Consider the following 15,624-nt stretch of genomic DNA (forward strand, 5'->3'; position numbering starts at 1 on the left):
GGAATAAGGCTGAACCTGGCATGTTACCCAAATTTAATTTCAGGGGTTATATAGCAAACAGGTAAGGTTACAAAGCAAGTCTGGAGCCTCGTCAGCGTGATGACCGTCGCCTTGAGAGAGAGAGTGGCTCGTTGCTCTACACAATTAAATATTCCTGCAATTGTTTTGCAGGTGGCGCCCATTATCTTTGTTATTTTCACTTAGTTAAGTCAACGTTTATCTGTTCAGTATTTCAATAAGTTGCAGAAGTTGCAATTCTGAGGAAGGGGAAAAAAAAAAGTCTTGGATTCGGAGAAATACGGTATCACCCCAGAGATTTCCGTGACAAACACCGCTGCTTTCTTCTTCAAAAAGCGTCACCTAACCTAACCGTATATGTATCACGAAAACGTATTTGAAACGCATGTAGAGAAATAACCTCCTCGCGAAAAATTTACATGTAAATAGCCGTTACTAGATGCGAGAAGATAATATGAAATATCTTCTGAAATCAGTGATGTACTCTGCCATACCTTGAGGTGTATCACATTCTTACTTAATTTCCGTATATAACATTAAAATTAAGATATCGTTTACTTCAGTCTTTATTTTCAACGAGTTAACAACTGCTATCGGCCACGTTATTTACGCATTTATTACGAAAACATGTTATCCTCTTTTATTTCAAATTTTCTTTAGAGAACAGCAGTCGATGGGTATTAGGACTACTAATCAACTCCAACATCGCCTTTGAGTGTCAACGAGAGAGTTTGCAAATGCACAAAGTCAGAAAATTATACCGTACCGAAGATGATCGATCGCATTTTGTTGCAAACGTTTCAGTTTTCTTATTCAAACAGCATCACGTATCCTAACTTAACCGTACTATACGTATGATGAAAACATACTTCAAACGCCAGTAGAGAAATGATAACTTTCTCGCTATAAATTTTCATAATAGCCTTTCCGTAATTTAACCAGACGCGACAAATTATAAACTAACCTCTGAAATCAATTAAGCACTCTGCCATATCTCGAGGTATATCCCATTCTTACGCAATTGCAGTATTTAGCCTCAAAATTAAGTGGTCGTTTAGTCAGCCTTAATTTTTAACGAGTTAACAACCGTTATCGGACACATTATTTACGAAAATATGTTCTCTTCCATTTCGAATTTACTTTACGGAACTGCTGTCGACGAGAGAAATCGCTAGTGCACATAACGAGGAAACGATGCCGAAGGTAATCAATCGCATGCAATATCATTGCTGGGGTGCATAAATATCGGTAACAGAAAAATCGTGCGCGCTTAATCGCTCGTAATAATGGATGCGTTAGTGATAGGGTTCTCGTTGTAAACGAAGGACGATTCACAGTTTAATATAGGAATTTTGAAGGGACAGAAAAATGTCATTGCTATCACGGAGTTCTCGTTATATACCGTACTCGCTATAGCGGACTTCTACTGTAATAATTTAAAGTAACAAAACAAGAGTTTAACCATTTTGATATTGGTCACAGCGGGTTGAGCAACAAGGCCAAAGTCACCAACAAAGGAAAATATATGCACAGAGCGGAACTTTCTTTCCATACTTCAAAGATACACCAGAATCCAGCTTTGAATTATTGATGCTAGTATTATGCATTTTGAATTATTTTTGGGAAGAATAACTTTGAAATCATAAAATATGGAAGATAAGAAAATAAAACATGAAATTATGTAAATATATGCAAGTTTTCCTTGAATATGTAAAAACATGTACTGTACCAGGAAGGCCTACGCCCTGGCACATACGAGTTATAAAATCTTTATTCAAGAGCGAACGGCTAAGTTACGACATACGAACAGCTGAGCGAGAGAATGTTCTCGTCCCTACTGCACTGCATGAGGAAGACAGCATGAGTGGGGCAAGGTCAAGTGATGTCAGCACCGCTTGTAGCTCACCTCCCCACAGAAACGTCTCGAAATTATTTTTTAAGCTTCTCAATGACTGGACCAATAAATATGAGACTAACACCAAATTGTAGCTCATATTTTAAAAGTAGTACAACCCTGCAAATTTGAGACTAATCCGTCCAGTGGTTTAAAAAATATGACGAGTTGAAGTTCTTGGGAAGTATTATCACCCCTCTGTCACCTGACTCAGAGTGCGGCTCCCAGCTGGATATAAATAGGTCAACGAACCAAAGGTATAGTCAGTGTATCTTAAACTCTACGATCATGACAAGACGTCAGTATGCTTCATCGCGCTTCGCGAGAGACATAAAAGTTTCACTCTAGAACTTTGAAAGTGTGCGAGGACATCGCTAGTGAAGTTTCAGCCGTGTCGAGGCATGTGAAATGTTATAAAATTTTCTCCGACTAAATCGTCATTGTATAAGATTTGCGAGTGTCTTAACCAAGTGAATTTACGATAGAGACTGTGCATTGAAGTATAATTGGGAATTCAAGTGTTTAGTTTACCAGTTGACGGTATTGCGAACTTTGTCAATCTCTCGTATCTTGAACTTTGTCATTGACAGTAACAGCATACTAAGACATTGTGTGTGATAAACTGAACTTCCAATTTATGACAATTAATTGATTCTGAGACGCATTTCTCGTATACTAGTACGATTATGAACTGTGTGAAATACTATTCCACTAAATATTCAACAAATAACAGGACTAAATGTGACTATTTTTTCACATATTTCCTCAAACTTTTGATTATTACCCTGAAAAACTAACTGAATATTAAGGACTTTTTATGGCAATATTAGGTCATACGAACTCATGTCATGCAAATTCAGTCATAAAAACTTCTTAATCTATGAACATTATTATTCTAGAGACTGTTATAGAAGTGATATTAATGGCATTTTCTCAAGTGTTTCATGGACTGTAATGATTATTCTACGATTGAGCCTAAGACATAATCAGTGACTATTATGAACTGTGACAGTGTTCAATTTTTATTCTATAAACTGTGAGTGAAAGACTGTGTTTTCCATTTTTGAACACGACTGTAGGTCATTACTGCATTAACTTGACTGAGGGATCATACTATAGCATAGACTGTGATATTCTGAGTCACGTATTTAACATCGTAAAACAAAAAGTGAGAATACGAACTATGCATTAACCCTTTGAAGCATGGTGGTAAATTTTTACTACCACCACATAGTGCTGTTCTACTAGTTCTCTGCTTTGCGGATAGAGTGAGCGCTATGCTCTGTTCTTCTTATTTGCTGCATAAGGGTGTCCTTACTTCAGAGAAATGAGCATCGGAGCGTCACCCGTTGTTTCTTACCGGATTGTGGCTGTAAAAACCTACGTTTGTGCGGTTTATTTCTGCAGAGCATTTCACTACATATTAGAGCTAAGGTATATGACAATCAGTTTACTGTCCTTTAGAATGTTCATGTTCCTCGCTTGGGAATAGTGGGTGGTATGTTTTATTTACCACCATGCCAGTACCACCCAAACATGGACCGTGAATGCTATAGCCAAACTTACTCCTATTCCGTTGTGATGGATGTTATTTCAATTAGTATTAGTTCCACTCGCTCGTGAGTTTGTTAGGCTCCGTTCTCTAACATCAATTTCTAACGGAATTTCAGATAATTTCGCTAGAAAGGACGAATGACGAAACTAAAAGACAGTGAAATAGAGACAATTTTGTGTGACGTTCCATCCAATGAAGAGTCTGTAGTGGACAACAAGTTCCGTTGTGCCTCAAGTGAAAGCAAAACATGTTTCCATGATTTTCACAAACTTTAGGACAGTGTTGCTGGTAATTCGAGAAGCAATGTAATTTTTCTGTAAGAAAGTTTTCTTTTGTTTGTTTCGATATTATATTTGTGTGTTTAGTTTTTTTCCTTTTTGTAATAAATGAACATAATTTTATCAAATTCATCATTGTATTAATTAATTAAATAAATAATAGTAAATAAGTAATAGCAAAATAAGGTACATTTGTAATTTTTAGTATATATATAGGTTGAAATTTTTACAGACCAACTGGCATGGTGGTATGCTATTTATACCACCTCATACCACTCACACCAAAACACTGAGAGTTTCAAAATCACTCTTATGATACTATTCTAAGTTTCAAAATCACTCTTATAATACTATTCTAAGTGCATACAGAAGAAATAAACATGTTATGAACATTTTCATTACAAATACACATATCGTGCTTCAAAGAGTTAAGACTTGTGTCAGTGTAAAATACTAATCTTAATAATAATTAAGAGTTCTACAACCCATTATATTGTGCCAATTGAACTTTCCGTGTTTCAACATTTCTCTTTAAAAAGAACATCGGAAATCTTGGCGAAGTGTCGTTATATTACACTGCGTAGAACGTCATTTCCAGCGTGGGATTAAACGTGGTTTCTTCAATCGTGGTATCCAGCGAGGGAATGATCGTGATTTTGACGAGGGATAATAACGGGGTGTTTTTATTGAATGGACATGTTACGCTGCTGGTGATGAGTTCGAGTCTTGGCTGCACGCTGCTGAAAGTTCCAGTCACCAAGCCGCAGGACAGTACTTCATCAATCCTTATAAGCAGATTAAAGGTGATATAAGTGTTTTTCATATATTTTGAGTGAGTAATTCTACTTAGACACTGACTGACTTTTAACAAAGCACTCAATCATTTATAGTGCTACATTTGTCAACAGAAACGTGCTTCGTGTGAATTTTACTATTCCTAATAATTCAAGACTACTTCATATCTTGTTTTTGAACTGTAGATTTCTTTTTTGAAATCTTTTATAAATCGAAGTCATTTCATTTAGACGAACTATAGGGTTTGCCATAAACATACCTGCCAACTTTTAGAAATCAAAAATAGGAAGATTTTTTAATTCTTGGATTTCATCAAGTGTATTGCACCACGGTCTCGGTAAAAAGAGGACAAGATAAAAGGCATACATATCTACAGTTACAATGCGAATTAACCATTACATTTAAAATCTTAAACTAAGAAAACAAAAACAATTGCAAGAAAACGTACCTAATAATCATTCTCATTTATGACACATAGATACGAATAGTAACATTTAGACAGATAAGTCAAAAACTGACTACAACTTACCAAATGGTGAAGAATATACACATGTAGGTGATAGAGACTGCTGTGTTTACTTGTTTAGCATTGAACTGGCAGCTAACATTGCCCCCTTCAACAATGCACTGTCATACTGCTGCTCATAACACTTTCCACTTAGACTTGATTTGACCACCAATAGTTTACTGAGATTTTCGTTATTCAGAGATGATCAGAATTGTGTCCTCGTCTTTATTACCCGGCTGAACAATCTTTCACACTCGGCATTGTTGTGTGGAATTGTCAATATTGAGTGCATTACTTTTGTGATTCTATCATATCTGAAACACCCATCTGCACCTCGTATATCCCCTGTAGCAGACCAAGAACAATCTACTCTTTCTTCTTGCACAACAGACAGTGGTAAATCCTCCACTTGGAGAGCACAAAACTGGCACTGTAATGCATCCATTGCTTCTTGGTCATCTTCACCATCTTTCACTGGCAATATAACAGGAAACTTTGAAACAAAATACTTTATGGCATTGAAGGAAGAAGTCTGCAAAGAATTTTTCTGAGCTACTTGAGCATGAACAAAAACATCACTATTCAAATTAAATTTATGAATAATATAATCACGAACTGCAATAAAATAGTTCCTGGCGTGCAAGTAAAAGTTTTTCTTCTCCTCAGGTGCCAGATTTTCTACAAGACGAGATGTTGAACTGCCAATTACTAAATCATCATCAGCTTTCTGATTCTCTCACGTGTAATAGACCACTTCTAAAACTGTAGGATATTTTTTTATAACCAGGCTTAACAAACCTACACAGAATGTCCTTCAACATATTCGTCAGAATTGATCTTATGACATGAATGTGAGGTGCTTGCGACTGAAGAACTTTATTAGTTTTCTCAAATGTAGGGATGATAAATGCCAGAAATGAGCAAAATGCTTTATTAAAGTTTGAAGACAGAAAAAGAAATAATCTCTCCTCTCGTGAAATACCGGAAGTGCAACTAGACTCCTTTATTTTCTTCACAGATGGAGATGAACTACTCTCTGCCTTCCTTTTTCCAGAAATAACAGAAGCTTGGTCTTGTACTCTACTGACACAAAGACCACGTTCCATTTCTGTATCTTCATGTGCCTTTAGCTTGGGAATTTGGAAATACTTCAGAGATGTGTCTGTGACATTGGACCGCTTTACCTCATCCTTAAAAAAACTCTGAAGTGGCTCCCACTCTGAAATCAATCTTTCCAAACATTTCCCCAAGAATAACCAGCATGTACACACATGCTTTAATATTTTTCTAACATCAGTTTGGTACAAAGCTTGATATATTTTTAGATGATCTTTTCTCTGAATCTGGGAACATCTTTCTGAACAATGGCGCTGCATGATCAGAACAAGACAATGCAAGGTTATGTTCGACAATGAACGCCATGAACAAACATTCTGCTCGAGTGACTGCATCATCTTCCTTCCCACCTACAAAATAATTAATTTTTTGTTCCTCTCAAGACAGCTAGCATTATCTTTGTGTTTCTGTGTGACAGTGTGAGCTACAATATCTGTTTTCCCTCCATGCGAGATATTAATATCACACCGACACACGGAACAAAATGCATAATAGTTTCCTTTATTAGACTGTGAAATGAACAGAAATACAGTTTTATAGGTATCCCTGAACACTTGGAGATAACATTTGTTATGTTTTGTAGTCATCATGTGAAGAGAAAATACCACAAACTGTCACCGACACAACTCTCTGAAATACATTGAAGTCATTAAAATTATGAACTCTGATCAATACAAAAGCACTGAAATACGCGAAACTGCCACATACAAAACAGATCAATATGTCTCGTACATTATTAACATATGACTTTGACAGGGGGAAAAGCACAGAACCGCAAGAAAAACACGTGGTCTAAAACTCCAACGAAACTACGCACAGAATCGAGCGCGCGAACCACACAATAACAAACTCACTCTTTCGTCCCGATCAAAGGGGTCCCTAGCGGTTGCTAGTGCGCATGACCTTCTCTGACTTGTAGGACGATTGCCGTCCCGAATTCCCACCTGAACAGCACACACGCTGCTGTAGTGAGTGGGAAATACAATACACGAAGGCGACGGATGATCCGCCCGCCAAATAAAGCATCAAATACTGGTAAATATGCTTAAAAATGAGGTTGCGTAAATTACACAAGCACATAAGAATTCGTCCTGGGGGAAGAGTACTTACCATACTGGAGGTTATATTGGTCAAAAATAGGAAGGAATAAAAATAAATCGGAAAACCGGAAGGCGAGTTAAAAATCAGAAAGTTTCGGGGTAAATCGGAAGGGTTGGCAGGTATACATAAAGCAAGTGCACTATTTTCTTTTCTTATAAAATCGATTTAGTATACAGCAAGTGATTGAAAACTTTTACTTGAACTATCAGATTATTAACGGAAGTGTATGTTAATATTATGTTTAAAAATCTTAGAAAATCTGTAGGTTTGCATCACAAGTGATGAACTTGGTTTTTACGCAATTTGGTTAAATGAATTACTATGTGCAAAGTGTTATTTTGGAATTTAAAGCTATATAAGAGATCCTAGATGAACTGTAGGGTTTTTATGATTTCAGAAAATTGGTATTCCTTTTGGACATTTTTAACATCAAGTGGATGTCTCAGAATATAATAGTGCCGATATTTCATTTTTGCATTTTGAAAAGATTGACTGAAAATTTAATTTTGACAATTCAACTGCAGGGTGATTTACATGAAAATTTCAATAAATATTGTCAAAAGATTTTACCATCTATTATTCGCCCTGCGAAAATATCCTTCTCTGTACCTGCTGCAATAAGTAACCGCACACTACCTGGGATCCTTCCCATGCTCTGGCCCCATAATCATTTCCTGGTACAATACTAAAGCTGGAAATATGGACAAATATGTTTTAAATCACTCCAAATACCCCAATTTGTAAAGATAAGAGAAAATTGTAACTGTTGCTAATGAAAAATCAAATAATTATTTACAAAGAATTCCCAGCCTCGGTAATAACATAATAGTAATATAAACAAGTGTCAATGCCTTACCATTGCTGTGAAGAAAGCTGCATGACGTGGTTTCTCTGCATAGCGATCATACTGATCGAGGCTGTCTTGCAACTTCAGTGTCAAACTATCGTAATTCTTACGCACTACATCCAAAATCTGGAGGAAAATATAGGAATACAAAAAAGTATTGCACAACAATAAGTACATCATAAATAGTAAACAATAATCAAATAATAACCTATGACTAAAGTGCAAAGTGATATTTGTAATATAGGTGACTTAAAAGAGGGCTGAATTCTAGGTAGGAAATAAGGATGTGTATACTCTCAGGATAGTATAGAGGGAAAAACAATTAAAGGAGTGTAGTTGTGGTGCTGAAAGACAAACTGTTCAGCATATTATCCAAGAATGCCCTCTATCAGCCTTCTCAGGAGATTCAGCCGAGTTCCTGATGGCTACTCAAAACGGTGTTAATTATATTAGAGATACCAATCTGACATTTTGACTTAATGTGGTTCAGACGTGAAAATAGTTTTAAAATACTTTTATTGTGATGTGATTGTAAACCATACGATAAATAAATAAATAGCTGATACCATAATAATCAACAGTATTCTGTTAAACAGATGTGAATTTGGATGCCAAATCAGTTTCAGCTCAGACTGTCTTTGCTGTAGGGGAATAAAAAGTGAGCGGGTTCCAAATATCTCCATGCATGAGATGGACATAACTGAGATGAAGGCAGTAAGAATGACTGCTGGTAGACATGGGGAGTGGGGTGTCCTGTGAGGCAAATGAAAGAGACTTTATAAAGTTGTATATAAAGAGGAACAAGAAAAGGAACACACAATATGACAAACACAAGAGCAGGTCAGTGTAGGAAGATGGAGCAACAGAAAGAGGAAAGAGACAGATATGAAAACATGAAAGGACAAGGACAGTCTCCACATCTTCATATGCTGCTGTCATCAAATACACAGGTTCTCTCCTCATCAATCTCAGTGCATGTATTGGTATTATGAATTTACTCAGAACAGATATTTCCAGTTCTCCATGGGTATCAAAATCTATATCTTCTGATGGAGTAGCAGGCATCATTTTTGTAAACGACACAAAATCTTATAGTGCACTGACACTGCTTGTACCTTCAAGTAGACAGTGCAGTAGTTGTAGGTGTAGTAGGCATGCGGCTACCAACTGATGAGCCCAAATTGGCACACTGGGATGAAACGCTGGCAACCAAGAATGAGTTAGCTGGAAAATGTACGATTTCCAATAATGGACCAATATATTGGAATATTTGGTACCCCTTGTCAAGACAAAAATGTCTATGTGGAAAAATATGAGAAGTCTGCACTGGAGATTGAGATACAGGGTTATTACAAATGATTTGAGCAATTCCAAAACTCTACAATAACTTTATTATTTGACATATTGTCACAAGGCTTTGCACACAAATAGAATAACTCAAAAAAGTTCTTTTTTGACATTTACAATTGTTTGATATGTGCCCCTTTAGTGATTCTGCAGACATCAAGCCTATAATCAAGTCCGTCGCACACTCGGCGCACCATTTCCCTATCGTACCATTTCATCGTCCTGATAACGAGATAAACGAGGTCATACAGAATTAGAATTTGCCATGCACGCGAGAAGATTCACTTGGTTGGGCTATACATTTTAAAAAAAATATATGGACACAATGAATCAAAGGGGCCGTGGTTATCAAAATAATAAAATACGGGTGCAGAAAGTCAAAGAAGCCGTAACATGTCGGAGAAATGCTAATTTGGCGATGCAGACAGGTCATGGTTTCGGGAGTTAGACGTACGGACCGGCAGAATCCATGCGGCCGTGATGAGAAAAAAAAATAGAATGCTTTCGGGATTGTTAAAAATCGAGTTAGATAATAAAAATTTCACAGCAACGGGACGAGATTTTCTATACGCAGAAGAAACCGTCGTATACAGAAGAAGGAAGATTTAGCTGAAGAATTAGTACTTCAAGCGAATTTTAAAGGATCACGCCAAAATCTAGCGTAATACCAAAGAGATTAAGTAATTAAAATCAGGAAAGAAGAAGTTTAATCACTTCGTCAGTGGCCGAAACTCCAATTCAAACTTCGCGTATCACATTAAACGAGATAAGAGTATATATACACTGAAGATATTAACGACAGTGAAATTGAGAGCTGACTAGATTATATTCTTAAAGTCTTGTCACTAAATTCTATCGTTGAAGTTCTGATTTGGATTACCTGTAGAAAGAGTTATGAATTAGATCCTGAATAATATATATTTCAGAAGACTATGTACCTGATCCTAATGCCAATGTTCAATATTCTGTCGCATGTACTCATCGCCGTCAACATGAGGAGCTAAACTGGAGATGGATCTGACAACCTAATAATAAACTTGTAATAAACTAGGAAAATTCAATTTACAACCACAACATAAAATGGTTTCATTCGACGTAACCAACATGTATCCAAATATACCGGTTAAAGAAACCATCAATATCATCAAACACAATCTCCTTACATACAGTAAATTAAGTAGATGTGAAATAGATGAATTCGTAAACCTACTGAAATTTGTATTAAACAATAATTACTTCACATTTAATAAAAAGATTTACCACCAAACATGCCTAGCAATGGGAGACCCCACGTCGGGCATACTGGCAGACATATATATGGATCATTTGGAGCAAAACAAAATAAACACAAAAATAAATGGACTTTGCCTTTGGATCAGGTATGTAGACGACACCTTTGTCATAATAGATAGCCAAAAAAATGATAGTGAAAAAATCCTAAGTTTCTTAAATAATATTGACCCAAATATAAAATTCACGAAAGAAGATGAAACTAACAACTCAATAAACTTCCTGGATATTAATGTAACACGAATAAGAGATAGTTTTGAATTTCAAATATTTAGAAAACCATCATACACTCCTCTAACGATAAAAAATGATTCTCTTCACCCAAAATCACATAAACAGGCGGCTTTTTACAGTTTAGTTTACAGAGCTTTCAAAATCCCCCTTTTCAGAGAGTAACTTAAGAAAGGAACTCAATTTTATAAAAGATCTGGCCTCAATTAATGGATATAAAATAAATATAGTCAATCGGATCATCAATAAAGTAAAACAAAAGTTAGTAACTAATCTTACTCCCGAAAAAACTAAGCAGTCCAAATTCGCAACATTTGCATTCACCAATCCAGCCATTTTTCAAATAACTAATCCTATCAAAAAACGAGATGTGAATGTAGCATTCAAAACACAAAATACAAACAGAAACATTTTTTTCAACCACAATAGTATAAATTCCAACAAGAACCCTTATCTAAGTTCTGGCATCTATAGATTAACATGTGTAGAATGTAAATGTTCATATGTTGGCCAAACTGGCCGTAACTTTCTCACAAGATACTTAGAACACGTTAATGCTACAAAGCACAACAAACATTCTGCGATGAGTGCTCACATGAGAGAGTCAGGCCACCAATTTACAACCATAGAGAAAGACCTAAAAATTATAAAGAAGATAGAAAAAGGTAAACTAATGACAGAATTAGAAAATATTTATATCCACTTAGACCAGTATTTCAATAAGGAAAAAAAATTAAATGACGAAATTGAAATAAGAAATCCGTTACACGAACAATTACCGAAACTCTTAAAGACGCTTAATCTAGAAAAAAGTAATTTTGCCAAAGTTTTCATTCCCAAAATAACTAAAAATCATCCAACATTAAAGAACTCAACCCCTCCCTGCGCTCCTACTAGACATTCCCCTTCCAAAACCACACCCACAAACATTTCTCCTCCAACCCCTACTCCCTCCCCTCAACCCCCACCACCTCACTCTTACAACACAAGGAGTAGACACAGAACAGACAGTCACCACATAACCTCGGACAACACCAAACCAACAAACAGCAATTGGAGGGGTAAGTGAAGTTTCTAGAAACACACTCTTAACTAGCAACACAAATTCCGATTACTTACAAGATTTCTTTTCTTGTTACAGACATTCAACAAGATAAACCAAGCAGCAGCTTTCAATACAAACGTTGATTTACGTCCCTTTCAATCATCCGTATCAAATCCATTAGTTCAACGAACGCTCATTGACATCTATAAGAACATACCTTTTCAAAAGCTTTCGCCGAGGTCACATGACAAGCATTTAAATTTCTTGAAGACCAACATTTATCCTGTTATAAGTTCAATCATCAAATTGACGATAAATTTGAATCTTTATAGACTCTTATCCACAAGGGATAAATAACTTTTTTACCAGATCTCATTGCTAAGAAGATCCTCAAATTTGACTCCTAAGATTGATCTTCACGTCTTTCTAGAATTTGGACATGATATATATATTATTTATTTTATATTTTAGTACTCTCTCTTCCACAATTTTAATGTATGTTCCTATTAAGCACATGTAATTGAGCCATGTATACAAGGATTTTATATTTTATGATTTTCTAATAGAATAAGTTTTAAGCTTGTCAAAAGTGTTCTAATGGTTCTTAAGTCTTTGTTTACGTAAATAACAATTGTTTGAGATTCGGATTTGGCTGATGATGCTCTATAGGGGAGCGAAACATGTCCCATATATAACTTTTTAACTAATGAATTTATTTTAATGTAACAACATTATAATGTATTGAACAGGTGGATTCATAATAAAACTTTATTATTGTATAACCTGACGGAAGCCGCTCAGCTGAGTCTGCTACCCCGAACCTGCATTCCTGTACCCAGTCATGACGCAATATATGTCTAGTGCCAGCCGGCGTCTCCGAAGACCTTAAAAAGTAGTTAGTGGGACGTAAAGCAAATAACATTATTGTTATTATTATTAGTGCCAGCCAGCAGACTATGAATGACAGCAACGAAGCCGAGCCCAGTCCAATAACATCGGCAACGGAGAGCTAAGCTCCAAAATTTAATTCTTATTAACAGTAGTAGTAAATCGAAATAGACTTTCAACGTATTAGGTCGTGTTACGTACATGTAGTACGTGTTGAAGAGATGTTAAGTACAGAACAAAAATGGCCAGCCGGACACCAGTGGGATCCGAACCCACAACCTCTCGATTTTGCGTCGGTTGCTCTACCAATTGAGCTTTGGTGGCCTAGGCCATCTTTGTTCTGTTTGAAAGGATCTGAGCTACAGGTCTGGCACTGCTGCTAGCACACTTAACATCTCTTCAACACGTACTACATGTACGTAACACGACCTAATACGTTGAAAGTCTGTTTCGATTACAATGCAGTCGTGAAAATTCAATATTCATTGACATGCCCCACAACGGGTGACTTAAACGCACTCTACAGTGTGCTAGCAGCAGTGCCAGACCTGTAGCTCAGATCCTTTCAAACAGAACAAAGATGGCCTAGGCCACCATAGCTCAATTGGTAGAGCAACCGACGCGAAATCGGGAGGTTGTGGGTTCGGATCCCACTGGTGTCTGGCTGGCCATTTTTGTTCTGTACTTAACATCTCTTCAACAAGTACTACATGTACGTAACACGACCTAATACGTTGAAAGTCTGTTTCGATTACAATGCGGTCGTGAAAATTCAATATTCAGTAGTAGTAAATGTTTAAAGTAATGTAGAAATTTTAGCTATGATTTCGTAGTGTGAAGGTTATAGTTATATCTTCGAGATGAAATTCCAATTGGCAGTATCTTCGCAAAGGGTTTAATGTGATTCATTGACTCGTATGGACGTAGGTAATCTTCAATAATGTAAAATCAATGCCATTATGTAGAAATGTTTATACTGGTATCTGCAGAGGTTTTAGATGATCTTTCGTGCTAATATAGAACGATGCATTTAATGTGGTAAACTGCATCCGTGAGATAGAAAGAAGAAGATTGTTTATGAATGATTTAAACTTGGTTACCGCTACACTACAACACAACTACATGTAAGTAAATATGAACTTAGGTTGTTCAGATATGTATTTATTTTTCAGAATAACGTAACTGTGTGGTAATATGACTGAAATTTAACCCATTTATGCGACATCGTAGTTTCTGTATGGAGTGTTGTAATGTTATTGCCGCGAGAAAAGTGATTGGTAGATAAGGTTATGAGAAATGTGTTGTGGAGAATACACATGAGTATTCGCCGAGATGCATGTAAATTTGAGTATGGCGTGATATGATATAATCAAATTATATATGGAAGGGTGTATCCATATTTGAGAGTTGTTGGTAGTAATTATGACTTGTTACTAACCATTAATATTATTTGATGTGTGCGGCACGACAGTTAGAATGAAATGTGGTACTTTTGGGTTAGATAGATGTGATTATACGATGTCACGTAACATAGTGTAGTGGTAAGGTAACTGAAAACTGTTTTCAAAATACAACCTATAAATGAAGTATAAGTAAGGCTAAAACTTGATGTCTTCTTGGAGAATTCCAAACGGGGTAGTGAATATATTTGATATTTATGGATGAAGCCTTATTTTAAAGGGAGAAATGTCTTCTTAAATTTTATTCTCTGCCATAAGCAAATGAAATACGTCACCAGCTGTATTTCTAGGGATGTTATGAAATATTATTCGGACCCAGATGCGAATTTGAGGCACGTCAGATACATCGATTGATAGTATAACATTAATAACTTGTTATTATATAGTACTTACCGGAGATATTAGAATACTAGATGGTTACATTTACATATTAATGACATGATAAAAATGATTGATATATATATATTTTTTTGATGAAAGATAATTAATATAGCCGAATAGAGCTATTGCTTTGGGACTTTGCTGACATTGCCGATGTTATAAATAATCTTTTTTTTACAAGATGCATGAAGATGAAATTGGTATCGGAACTGAAAATAAGAATATTCAGAAATGAGAACAAGTTTGTTTTGTTTGATTTATCTAATTTATTCAATGCATTTAACTGTTTTCATTTATTCAATTATTTGATTCGATTAACTTATTTAATTCATTTAACAGCTACAATTTATGAAAGCAGGCAAACTTTTCTTTGTTTTTCATGAGGCGATTAAGATATTATTTATTGTGATGGAAGAATGATCGAATCCTTTAAAGAGGCGATATATATTTCAAGAAAAGCATGATGAATATTTGCTATAGAAAGTTATATTTTCTTTTCTTTTATTAATTCATGATCATGAATAAATTAGAATTTATAAAAAAGGATATTATTGAAGTTAACTAATTTGATTTTAGTAAATAAGTTTATGTTGAACTTGCATGGTTAACGTGCTATCGAAAGACTGATTTTTAGACAGTAATTGAGAAGTGACATTGACAAATGAATAATATTATGGGTGAATCTTGCGTATGAAGAAATGGGTTCCCGGTTGAACCCTACGTAAAAAAAAAAAAAATTTTTTTTTAGTGATGCGTAGTAAAATCCCTGAGAGGTGTCGCGTAGCAACTTAGAAAATCTTTTGATGAGTGCAATGAGTCGAAGAGATGGTATTAATGCGTCGGTTGAAAATGATTTTGACACAATAAGTT

General features: G+C 35.7%; 1 protein-coding gene across 2 annotated transcripts in view; it reads right to left on the reverse strand.

Annotated features, from left to right (window-relative positions):
* LOC136857320 (armadillo-like helical domain-containing protein 3) overlaps window positions 1-15,624 on the reverse strand; it is a 302,306-nt gene that overhangs the window by 36,463 nt on the left and 250,219 nt on the right. For both annotated transcript variants that reach the window (XM_067135906.2, XM_067135905.2), the window contains one exon: window positions 8,122-8,238. In XM_067135906.2, coding sequence (XP_066992007.1) covers window positions 8,122-8,238 — 117 coding nt within the window. The remainder of the gene's footprint in view (window positions 1-8,121; window positions 8,239-15,624) is intronic.

Source organism: Anabrus simplex, chromosome 1, assembly GCF_040414725.1.
Source record: "Anabrus simplex isolate iqAnaSimp1 chromosome 1, ASM4041472v1, whole genome shotgun sequence".
Taxonomy (NCBI): Eukaryota; Metazoa; Arthropoda; class Insecta; order Orthoptera; family Tettigoniidae; genus Anabrus; species Anabrus simplex.